The following is a 12120-nucleotide window of genomic DNA, read 5'->3' on the forward strand; positions in this document are numbered from 1 at the left end:
GGAGCTCCCCGTGCAGAGTCCCCGTCTTCCCAGAGCCCACCTGGTGCCTGGCGCAGAGGAAGCGGCAGCAAGCGGAGTAGGCGCAGGAGGTGAATCCCCAGGGCAGACGGGCTGGCTGCAGGGAGCCCAACCCCGGGCCAGGGTCCACTTAGTTCACCAGTGCCCAGCACGGCAGGTGTCGGCCCAAAGGCCTGAGGCCACGGGGGTGCAGCGCTCTCAGACCCCACCAGGCGGAGCCACAAGCCCATCTCCAGACGAGGCCCGTTCTCAGGCGTCTGGTTTCCAGAACCCTCATTTCAGACCAAATCTACACCCAGGTCTCCTCGGGAGCTGGCCTCAGACTCGCGGGCCAGCTCTGGACCAGGTGATACGCGGGGCTGCCCGAGCAGGGGCTGGGACGTCCGCCCCATGCCCAGCCTGCCCAGCGGCCTTCCCGCCTTGGCACCCCCGCCCGTGGGCTGCGCACGCTGCCCTGCGGGAGCCACAGGGCAGCCTCACCAGGCTGGGCCGCCGGTGAGGTCGGGGGGCTGGTCTCCAGCTCCCCAGGCCCTGAGCGACTCCCCTGGGAAGGAGGCCGAGCGGAGGCCACACTCACCTTGCCAGCCCTGAAGACATCTCTTCACTAAACTCTGAGCTCTCACTACTGCCTGAAAGAGGAACACAGATGGATGAGTGCGGCCGCCTCGCAGAAGAGGGGCCACCCGGAGTGGCCCGTTCTCCTGGGTCACCGGGCCCGGGCCCCGAGCTGCACAGACATGCCGGAGGAACAGCTTCCTGACCCTGTGGCTGTCAGTGTGGCTCGGCTTCTGCTTTGCTGCTGCTATTTCTGACTCTCGGCCCATCCCTTCCCACTGTTTCCTGCCCCTGAGGGTGGGTCCTCCACTCCCTTCCCTGCCCCTGAGGGCTGCAGCTGCCTGCCCACCAGTCCTCTGAGGTCTGGGCCCTTAGGCCTGTGTCTTGGCCTGGCCTGGCTTCACCACCGCCTCCCTTCTGGCCCAAGTAAAACCAGTGTCAAAGAGGCCTCACCTGGTGAAGATAGGGGCCAAACGAGCACACTTCTTCCTCCGCAGGTCAGGGCTCGACTAGACGCTGGTCAGGGAGCAGCTGCCTAGCAGCAGACAGAGGCCCCGACGGAGCGCCCCTTCAGATCCTGGGCAGTGTGCTCACAGCGGGGCCCAGCCCTCCCCCAGGCCTGCCCCTGTGGCCGACTTGGACTCTCCAAGGCCCGGCTTCAGCCACGAGGACAGTAGAGAGATTTTCTCAAAGGGGCCTGGGTTCCACACTCTTTGCCTGGGCTGCCTGCTGACACCACAGCCGGGCAGTGGGAGGGGGAAAAGGAGGAGATCTCAGGTCCCTTGGGAGTTACAGGACGGAGGGGACCAGTTCAGCTCCAGACAGGGCACATGCACATACGGCAACGTGCTCCCAGCCTTTCAGCTCCAAACGGAAAAACATCTGAGTTTCCCGAGTAGAAGAGCTGAGAACCAAACTGCCTGGTGATCTCCCACCTGGATACTGGACAGCATTGCGTCTGACTCAGTTTTCTGTCTCAGGAATAGAAAGGCCTGGGCTCAGGCACAGCTCAGAAAGTTTCCTGGATGTAAAACAGCTGTTCTGCTGCCCAGCTGAATGCTCTTGGGCCAGCATTTCCCAGACTGGTTCCTCAGGACCCCATCCCAGAGGACTCTCCAAGGAAGATGGTTCCGGCCCAGATAATGAGGGAACCTGCAGACTCCGCTGCCTTCTGGGAGACCCACAGAGCCCATAAGCACGTTAAAGTCTCTGGGAAGGGACCTGCCTACGTGGTTTATTCCAGCCTTTCCCCAACACACAGACCCTGAATTCTTTCCCCAAGGCACACCCATGAACCGCAGGCTACACTTTCCTAAGCTGGTATAAACCCCGGACTGGGTCCAAGTGGGATGACCTCCTTCCTGGACAGAAGGCAGACATGGACCTTGCTTGTCACAGACTTTCCAGGACGTAGGAGACAGCTGCCCCCTGCACTGGCACTGCCTCAGAGACCGGCCTCATTTCATGAGGACGTGGGATGTGAGATTCCTGCCCGATTGTCCTGTCCGCACCACCCTCTTCCTTTCCATGGGGCCCTCCACCTTACAGGCCTCCGACTAACCTGCTGCCAGCCCCAGGAGCACTCCCTGTTAAGGCAAGTAGACAGACACACAGACTACAGAAGCATGGGCACACTGAAAGGACACGGCCAGTGGAGCGTACGCTTGTCTGACAGCAGAAATGACCTAGGTGACCTGGTCAGGTGACCTGGACACTGCAGTGGGACAGACCTGTGACCAGAGCTCAACACCATCCTCAGCTCTGACCCCTCCCCTCCTGGCCCCAGCAGCACAGTTTCTGTCCTTCCACTGACATAAGCACCATTTCTGGCTGAAGTTCAGACATATGCTTTCATCCCAGAAGATCAGTTTTTTACCCTCCCTCACTCTGGCTTCTCAGTGTGAAGACAGGGGCACAGTGAGCACCCAGTGGCCACCCTGCAGCACCTCCTCCTCTGCCCTACGGGCGGGGGCTGTGGCTCCCCAGGGACGGAGCCCCGCGGGGGCAGCGACCAGGCTTTGGCAGTTGCCGGCCAAGGATGGCGGGTCTCAGGTCCTTGTCCAGCCTGCCTGCCACTCTCAGGGCCACCAGCAGGATGAGGACAAACCCAGGGCATTTCGTGAAGCCTCGGAGGCCGGGAAGCAAAGGCCTCCCTAGCTCTGGTGACGCCTGTGGGGAGCCCCCTCTGCAGGGGGTGAGGGGCCACCGGGCACTGTACGGTGACACAGAGACACACGCTGGGCTGTGGCCCACCCGCTGTGGTGTGCAGGCCGGAGACGCTTACCGAGGGCGAGTCCATTGGTGACGGCAGAGGAGGAGGCGAGGGCGAGGCCCCTGCGGGGGCTGCGCGACTCCAGGACGCTGTCGTCCAGCAGGTGCCTCGCTTTCTCCGATGGGAATGTCGCACTTTTACTCTCAACTACACTCAACTGACACATCATACTGGAAAATGGAAAGGAAGAAAGAAAGGCAAAGCTCCTTATCTAGGGAGTGACAGTGGTTACACCTGCCCTGGCGTCCTGAGCAGACGGCGCAGCTGCAGGAGAAAGACCTCCATCCAGAACCGTGGTCTAAGTCCAGGCTCTGCCCTATCTCCCCGTGTGACCTTGGGCAAGTCACATCCTTCTTCTGAGCCTCAGTTTCTCCACCTGTCAAATGGGGACTTACGATACTTGCCCTGCGTGTCTCCCAGGATGACTATGAGGCTCAAGTGAGCGGAGGGTGCTGGTGAGCCATGGGGCCACACAAGCGAAGGGACAGTGTGACCCTGCAGTCAGCACGTCTGGTTCTGGAGTCACAAACCTGGTCCAAATCCTCGCTCCAGCCTTACTCACCACTGCAACGTACTTCACCTGTCAAACCTCACCAGCCTCGTTCTTACAATGTGTATCATATAGCGCCTACCTTGGAGGCCTGCAGGGGCTCAGTGAAAGAATGCTGGACAGGCACGTAGCAGAGCATCTAGCACAGAGCAAGCCCCAAACACCTGGAGAGCAACCCTTTCTCCTCCAGCCTGTGAGTGACTCCACGGCTGGTCTGGGCTGGTTGAGGCTTGTGTCTTAATGGTGGAAGGAAGGAAGGAAGGAAGGAAGGAAGGAAGGAAGGAAGGGAGGGAGGGAGGGAGGGAGGGAGGAAGGAAGGGAGGGAGGGAGGGAGGGAGGGAGGGAGGGAGGAAGGGACCCAACTGCTCAGGATTCTGTGCCCAACACCCTGGGGACATGGGCATGGCTGCCCCGGCTACGCTGAGGACCATGCATGTCTCCCAGCTGTCAGCCCCACACAGCTGGGTGAACCAGCAGCAGGCTCACTGCTCTGCAGGCTTTCTGCAACAATTGGCGAGCAGAGACTCTGAGCCCCAGTACACAAGCACCATGAGACACCTAGTGCTCCCTGGATGACGGTCATGGCGTCCACTGGACTCTGGGGTTTCCACAAGGAGGCACTACCCGAGCCTGGGCAAACCTCCTGGAATCCCCCCACTGTTTCCCTGCCCTTCCCCGCACACTTCCTCCCTTGGCTGCCAAGCCCGCGAAACCCCGTCACCAGTTCGCAGGCCGTGCTGCCGCGGACGCCCCCACTCTTCCTGAGCGCATGCCAGGCCTGAGGAGAGGGCACCAGCCCGGGACGCCGAGAGTGCCCATCAGGGACTCCCAGACGGGTGGGGGAGGGCCCGGTGGGCCGGCATTCCCAGCAGCCCTTCAGCCCACGCCCCACGCTCAGCCCAGTCTAGACCCGGGGAGCAGGGGGTGCTCGCTCAGTCACCCACTTGTTGCCCAGGCTGTGGCTCTTCCTGTGTCTCGGAACTGGGGGCGTGGGGAGGCTGCCAGCCACGGATGTGTCAGGACAGGTGGGCCGCCGGCTGAACCTCGCAGAACTGGAGCCGCTGGCGGGGGCTGTGAACAGAGCAGAGAGAGTGATGGTGGTGCTGTGGAGGCTCAGGGGAGGGGGGGCCGGGTTTGGGGGAAGGTACCTGGCCCGGCTGTCATGGGGGGCAAGGTTCTCCCAAGTCCCGTGGGCTTTCACTCGCGAGACCCTGACCCCTCCCTCTCTGCTTCCAGGCTGACAACCGACCGTCAGGAGCGCCAGTGTCCTGCTTTGTGTGGTGGCCCCCTGACTGGGCAGCCCTGCTGCTCATACGGGGGAGAGTGCCGTGGACAGACGTGGGGTTGGACGCGGGGATCAGCATCCTGGCCTGTTTCCCTGTGGCGAGACTCTTCCATGGCCACCCAGCTGGGTGGCAGAGCTGAGCCTTAACAGTGTGACTTCTGAGTCCAGGTCCAGGGCCCTTACCCTGTGCCCTTCCACGGCCACTTTCTGTTCTCAACCACACATCCGACAAAAAGGGAGGTGTGGAGGGCTTATCGGGGAGCAGCGGATTTAATGAGAGGAAGCACAGCTACGTAGGCAGGGGTTCAGACCCCTGGCCTCTCAGCTATTGCCTGGGTGACCTTGGATGGGTTACTTACTCCTGGAGCCTCAGTTTCCTCATCTGAAAGGTGGGAATAATTCACTCACCTGGCAGGTGGTTGGGAGGGGTCATGAAGTAATGTGTGCAGAGTTAGCGTTCACTCGGGTTTTATTATGATAATATTACCTTGTCCTCCTCAGCCCCAGTCATGGGGCCAACAGGAGGTCATCAGAGCCAGGGGGTTGGGGCCACAAACTCCACTGAGCCACATATGCAGAGATGGAGGCAGAATCCTTCATGCTGGCCATGTCCACAGCTATATTTTGTGGGGTGTGGTCTGGACCACTGTGGTACTCTTTAGTTTCTGTGGCTTGGGAAGGGAGGTGTTTAAGGTGTTACGAAGATGGGTTCTTGGACTCTAATCAACAGAAACTGACAAGAGGTCAGACGAGGAATTCAGGCAAGGCTTTATTCGGACTCGTGCTCACAGGGGAGCGAAAACAAGTAACAGGTTCCCTTGCTCACTCCCTGAAGGGGGACGAGCTGGTTCCTTTTGTGGGGTCAGGGCAGGGGCGGATGGGTGGGTCAGGCTGGAGGAGTGGCTTAGGTGGTGTGCCCACCCCTTGGGGGTGCTGTGTGCAGGGATCACGTGTAGTACCCTGCTCAGAAGTGGCAGTTGGGTTTTGGCCTTTTTGTATCTTATTGTTCATAATTTGCCCCAACCGCCCATGCCCGCAGTTATTTTTAGTCCCTTATAGTTTCTCTAAATCTGTTGCTGGAGGAGACGTTTGTCCAGGTACAAGCCCTGCAGCAAAGGGCCCCAGGTCCCAGCCTGTCTCAAAGGGACGCGACCCCAGATGCCAGCTTAGCCTTAGCTATCTGGGCCAGACACCGGAAGCGGGGGCCAGGGTTTCCACAAAGGGGCTGGGCCACTTCCTGCAGAGCACATCAAACACCCTGCAAACCAAGGGGCTGCTGCCTGGCCGTGCTGGGGAACATCCTGGAGGGCCTGTGAGGCCCGAGGTCCATCCAGGGCTCCAGATCCTCCGCCACAAGACGGCACAGGTCCACAAGTGACCTAAGGGTCCCCGTGTCCTCCAGCAGGCTTGGTTCATTCTTATTTTAGTGTCCAAAACAATGACCCCTGTCCCCAGCCTGTCCACTGCGGAAAGTTCTAGCTCCCTTCTGGCACTTCAGAGGGTTCACAAGGCAAGGAACTCACGTCATCTTAAGCTCTGAACTCATGCTCCCAGCCGCCATCCCACTCCCTGCACCCCCTCCATGCCGCACCCCCCAACCCCGACATCTTCTCCTTCACTTCCCCAAGTTCCCGCCGCCACACCCTTACTAGGTCTCCGCTGCTCCGTTCAACATCTATTCCCCAGGAGTCTCCTCCCTCCTTCAGCCCCCTGCACAACTCTTAAGACACCCTCCCCTCCAAAGGATGCCACTCTCCTGCCATGAGAAAACTGTGCTTGTCAAGTTTGAGCTTCCTCGCGTCTGGCTCTGCAATTGCCACGTGCACCTCCGTCCACACCAGCCTACCTGCCAGGCCTGGGGAGCCGGGACCACCTCCCAGCCCTACTGTTCCCTCTGAGAAGTCACCCCCCCCACTTTCCCCTTCCCGCCGCTCAGGCCCCTTCCCCAGCCTGTGCACACACTCTAGTGTCTCATCTTCCGTGAAGAGGTCTCGCGGCCCCGGCTCTCCTCCCGGCCAGCCACGCTTCCTCAGACAGAGGCCTTTACTCCGCTGCCACCCCCTCGCTCACTCCTCAAGTCGCTGAATCTGGTTTTCATTCCTGATGACATTCCCACTGACCTCCTTTTGGCCTAATCGTTGAACGCTCATCGGCCTCCTCACCAGCACCCTTGGTGTCTGACGCGAGCGATCGCTCGTCGCAAGGTTCTGCTTCCGGGGCGTCTGTGACGTCACGCACTCCTGCTTCTCCCTGTGCCTCTTCGGTCGCTCTGCCTCCTCCACGGGCTCCTTAGCCTCCAGCAGCTGGTGTTGTCTACACAGGCCTCCCTCTTTGGCTCCTGGTTTTGATTTGATTTTAACTCAGCAGATCAGCTGATGACGCAAATCTTTACCGCTCTTTTCTGAGCCTGAGACCTACGTATCCACCCGTTGGCATGACATCTCCATCTGAACTTTCCTAAGATACCAGAAGTTCAGCCAGGGTTGAACCTGGACCCTCCTCCTGTATTTCCAGCCTTGGCTGAAGACCCTGCTGGCCACTCAGTCACCTAGCCTGGAAGGAGGGGTCGTCTTGGCCTCTTCCAGACGGTGACTTGCTTTGCTCTTCTCACTTGCTGTACACGATCGCCAAGGCCCCTAGGTTTTGTACACCCCCTCCCTGCCCACCTCTCTTGTCACTGACTGGTCTGGGTCCCCACACTTTATCTTCTTCCTGCAACCAGTCTAATCTTCTCAAATCCAACCACCATACAGATTCATGAGTGTTTGATAAATGGAAAGCTGACCATGTCATTTCCTTGCTTGTAACCGTCAGGGGCATATGGTGCTCCATCCCTGCCATACCTGGTCATTTCAGCTGATCTTACAATCCTGATGGAAGAATAAAGGGACAAAGTAGCCAAGACAAATCCTAAGAAGAATAGTACAGGACTTGCCCTACCGGATATCAGACTGGAACACAAAACTATAATAATTCAAACAGTCTGGAGTTGGGGCATGGGCAGAGAACTGTTCAGTGAATCAGAAGTGAAAACCTGGACTTGCTTCATGGTGGTGGCGGCGTTACAATTCAGAGGGTAGGGAGGCTCTTTTCAGTACATGGGGCTAGAACCACTGGGTTCCACGTGGAAAAAGATGAAATTAGAGTCCTCCTACCTTATATTACACAAGTGGATTAATGCCATAAATGTGAAAAGCAAAAATGCAAAACTACTGGGAAGAAAACAGACAATCCTTATGACCTTGGGGAAAGGAAAGAAACAAAAGGCATAAACCCTAAAGGAAAAGAAATGAATAAATTTGACTACATTTAAAATTAAACATTTCTGCACCCAAACAAACAAACAAACAAATAAATAAAAGAGAGCAAAAGCAATGTTAAAAGGCAAGTTGTAGTCTGGGAGAAGGTATCTGTCACCCACATCACCAGCAAAGGGTTCATGTTCAGATTTACAGAGAACTTCAAACACCAGTAAGAAAGAGACAAACCCACACCCCCAGAAAACTGGCAAAGGAGACAAACGCGGCAATTCACAAAAGAGGAAATGACCCCAATGACCAATAACTATAGGGAAAGATGCCTTAACCTCACTGGTAATAATGGGAATGCAAATTATAGTAAAAACGAGGTACATTTTCACCTTATCAGATTGTAAAAAAATAATTAGCGTGACAATATCAAGTGTTGGCTAGGTGTGGAGAGACAGGAATGCTAGTTTGGGGCTCATCTGAGTGTCAAATACTTGGAAAGCAATTAGCAATGCTGAGTAAAGGTGAAGATGCCATGCCTTCATGGCATCACCGTGACCCTGGGATTCCAATTCTGGGTGTCTGCCCTCAGGAAACTCTTGCATATGTGCACAAGGGGACACGTTTACAAGGATGTTCAATGTGGAACCAGCCTGCATGCCCCTCGGTAGGGAAATGGATAAGTGAGCTGTGGTCTATTCATTCAACAAATTCTACAGAGCAGGAAAAAATGAAGAAACTGAATCCACAGGTATCAGTACGGATAAAATCACAGAAGCATATGCTAAGTAGGAAGAGCAAGTTCCAAAGAATGTTTATGTGGATGGCATGATGCCATTTATGTAAAATTTAAAAAACATACCAAAAAATGGTATATATGTTTGTATATAGGTATACCTGTGGTAAAACACAAAAATTTACACAGGATAACACAAACTGTATCAGAACAGTAGACACCTCCATAGGGAAGAAAGGGAAAGGATGGGGTGAGAGGGACTTCTGCTCTCCCTGTAATTAATTAAGAAAATATAAAGAAAGTACGGCAAAATGTTAACTTCTGTTAAACATGGGTGGGAGGTACAATGGGTATTCTCTATGTATAAATGTTTCGTCATTTAAAATGAGCATACTTGAAAAATGAGTGGACACCCCTTCTGTGCCAGGCACCGTGCTAAGGGGCTGTGCTGGACTCCAGATCCGTCCTTCTCCACCCTGTGCCATGAACTGGGGGCTGCACTATGGGGCCTAGGTCAGTGGGCTCCCTTCCGTCTGGCTCCTGGTCAGCTCAGAATGATGGGGAGCCTGGGCCAGAGACGGGGGAAGGGACGACAGCGAGGCTAGGGCACCGCTTCCTGCAGCTCTCTCCTGTGGTCACCCCTGAGAGGTGCGGTCTCCAGGACCCCTCTGCTCTGGTTTTGGTATCCGCTGCTTCCCTGCACCCTTGCAGGCCTAGGGGCAGTTACAGTGCCCCACTGTTTCTAGCCGGGGGTGCTGGGCTGTGCCTTGGGCTTCCCGACACCCTCGTTCTGACACTCTCCTCCGATCACCCCATTTGAGTGTCATCTGTGTCTGCCGCAGCCCTGCAGTGCTTCACATTTAACCCACACAACACCCCCTGAGGCCTGTTATTAGCCTTGGTTCACAAATGGGGAAGCAGAAGCTCAGGAGGTTAAGCCTCGAGGACAGGGGGCTGGTTGTCGTGGAATCCGGTTCAAGTCTAGGCCTTGTGAATGCACAGAAGGGGCACCTGGGACCACCTGCCCAGCACCTTTGCCAGAAATCGCCCCTCCCCCGATGGGGGTCACAGGGGAGCCAACCCCAGACCAGCGCCACTGTGGCCTTGCCCCTGACCCCGGCTTGGGGGAGACACCTTCCCCAGGATTTTCAGATTTGGGCCAGGAACATGTCTGAGGACAATCTCTCTTTGGGATGAGAAATAAAACCTAGATACGGTCGATGGCCATGTTTCCCTGCCTGTGGAGGAGGAGCAGGCGGGTCTACAGTGAGAGAGGCTCACGGTTAAGGCAAAAAGCGAGGTGGAAGGGAGTCCCAGTGCCCCCCTGACCTTCCCTGGCCTGGCTGCTCAGCCCTCCCAGCCAGAGTCTGCCTCTGTTGTTTGCAGCCCAAAGAACCTTCTCAAGGAGGCCCCACCACATCACACCGCCTCTCGGCCAGGTGGCAGGAGAGGGTGCTGCCAAAGCAGCTCCAGGTTTTGCTCAAAACCCATCAACCTCCTCTGTTAGCAGGAGTGTCCTTGCTCAAAACTTGCCAACACCCCCGACTCTAGCAGCAGTGAACATAAATCTTTAAGTTAAAGGGTCCAGAGATGATAAAGGAAGCTACACACACACACACACACACACACACACACACACACACACACACACACACACACACACACAGAGAGAAAAAAACCACATGGAACCAGCTGGGACCAAGATGGCACGAATCTGACTTCCAACAGACCCTGAGTCTCATTATAATATGTTGATCTGACTACATTAGCACATTAAATGATACATCTACTGTGGCCGGGACTGGACATTAAGGACCAAAGAAGGACAAAAAGGGGGTGACACCCCACTCCCTCGAAAAAGCCCCGTCCCTTCCCTGACAGACTAATGCATCCTTCTCCCCATCATTACCTCACTCCTCCTCCCTTTGTCTTTACTCTAAAATTAACTGATCTGTGAATTTAGTTCTTGCTTCTCCACTCTTTGGCCACTGAATAAAGCTTGTGCTGTGTTGATCTCAGCTTCTGTTTCGTCATTTGCCTATTGGGACCCAAATGGAAAAAATAACCCTCCTCTGCTGAGACAGAGAGCTCACGCTAAGGCTCGAGCAGGGTCCACACGACGTAATTCGGTAACAAGAGGGGGTGCTGTCTGAGGTACCAATTCCCGCCTGCATACGGCATCTCAAGAACGGGGCTCGGACAGACCAACCCATAATATTGAAGTCAGAGGGGCTTCCCTGGTGGCGCAGTGGTTGAGACTCCGCCTGCCGATGCAGGGGACGCGGGTTCGTGCCCCAGTCAGGGAAGATCTCACATGCCGCAGAGTGGCTGGGCCCGTGAGCCATGGCCACTGGGCCTGCGTGTCCGGAGCCTGTGCTCCGCAACGGGAGAGGCCACAGCAGTGAGAGGCCCACGTACCACAAAAAACCCCAAAAAACAAAAAAATATAAAAAATTAAAAAAATTAAAAATATTGAAGTCAGAGAGTCGTGGCCTGGACTTCACCAACCCTGGGAGGGTCCATGGGAGCCAGCGAGGACTCTGGCTAAGCTTCGTGTACGTGTGCATTTTCCTGTGAGGGGTTCCACGCCGCCATCAGCTTCTTCGAGCTTGTCATTCTTAACCAAGGCATGTTTGTATCAGAAGCATCTGGAGGGTGTGTGAGAGATGGAGTTTCTTGGGCCCATTCCAGGAGGGTCTGATTCTGCTGGCCTAGGGGGAGTTTGGGGGTGCTGATCTCCAGGTGATTCTGACGGGCACCCGTTGAAGAACTTCTGCTCAAAGCGATGGAGTGAAAGCAAGTTCTGTCCCAGGGGAAACATCTCGGGTAGCTGCTGCAGGGAGGAAAGGCAAGCATGGGAGCATCCGGCTTTGTTTCTGTTTTGCACATATTGCTCAATAAATGTATCCATGCGGAGGGTGGAATGCGCCTTGTTTGTCAGCTGCATGTACGTGGGATTACAGTCTCACTGCCTGAGTCACTCTGGCTCCCAGCCCAGGTTCAGAAATTATTTGATAAAGGTCAGATCGCCTGGCTCCTCCTCGTGGTCTGGACTGGTGGTGTCGTAGTATTAAGAATGGTGATACCTGAATGCTGAGGGCCGGGCCCCGTGCTGTGGGCGGGTCCTCCGAGGAGGCGCGATGTGCAGGTAAGAGAGCCAGGGCTTCTGTATCTACCACGCACAGGACCTGGGCCCAGGGCTACACCACTCTGCTGGTGGTGGCAAGTGGGGGCCACATGGCGGGGGAGGAGCTCTAGCAGTTCAAAGGTCAGGCATTAGTGGAAACCTGAGGAAGGAGGAACACGGTGACACACTTGAGGTGATCTGATAAGCAGGAGGCACTTCCTGAAGGCCACGTGTGACGGATAAGGTCCAACTGCTACTCCGAGGAAGGGAAGGTGAAGGAGACTGACATCTGTTATGCAGCAACTGTGTGCCAGGCTTGTGTACACACT

The 12120-nt window shown here is 56.0% G+C and overlaps 1 protein-coding gene across 8 annotated transcripts in view; it reads right to left on the reverse strand.

Moving 5' to 3' along the window:
• Nucleotides 1-12120, reverse strand: part of RALGPS1 (Ral GEF with PH domain and SH3 binding motif 1) — a 289045-nt gene that overhangs the window by 21117 nt on the left and 255808 nt on the right. For 6 of the 8 annotated variants that reach the window (XM_082622855.1, XM_082622854.1, XM_082622856.1 and 3 more), the window contains one exon: nt 4340-4466. In XM_082622855.1, the coding sequence (XP_082478981.1) occupies nt 4340-4466 (127 nt within the window). Of the gene's footprint in view, nt 1-595; nt 648-2857; nt 3016-4339; nt 4467-12120 lie in introns of all 8 variants that reach the window. The other 2 variants (XM_082622858.1, XM_082622857.1) reach the window with 1 other exon arrangement.

The sequence above is a fragment of the Mesoplodon mirus genome, assembly GCF_964341445.2.
Source record: "Mesoplodon mirus genome assembly, chromosome: 1".
Taxonomy (NCBI): domain Eukaryota; kingdom Metazoa; phylum Chordata; class Mammalia; order Artiodactyla; family Ziphiidae; genus Mesoplodon; species Mesoplodon mirus.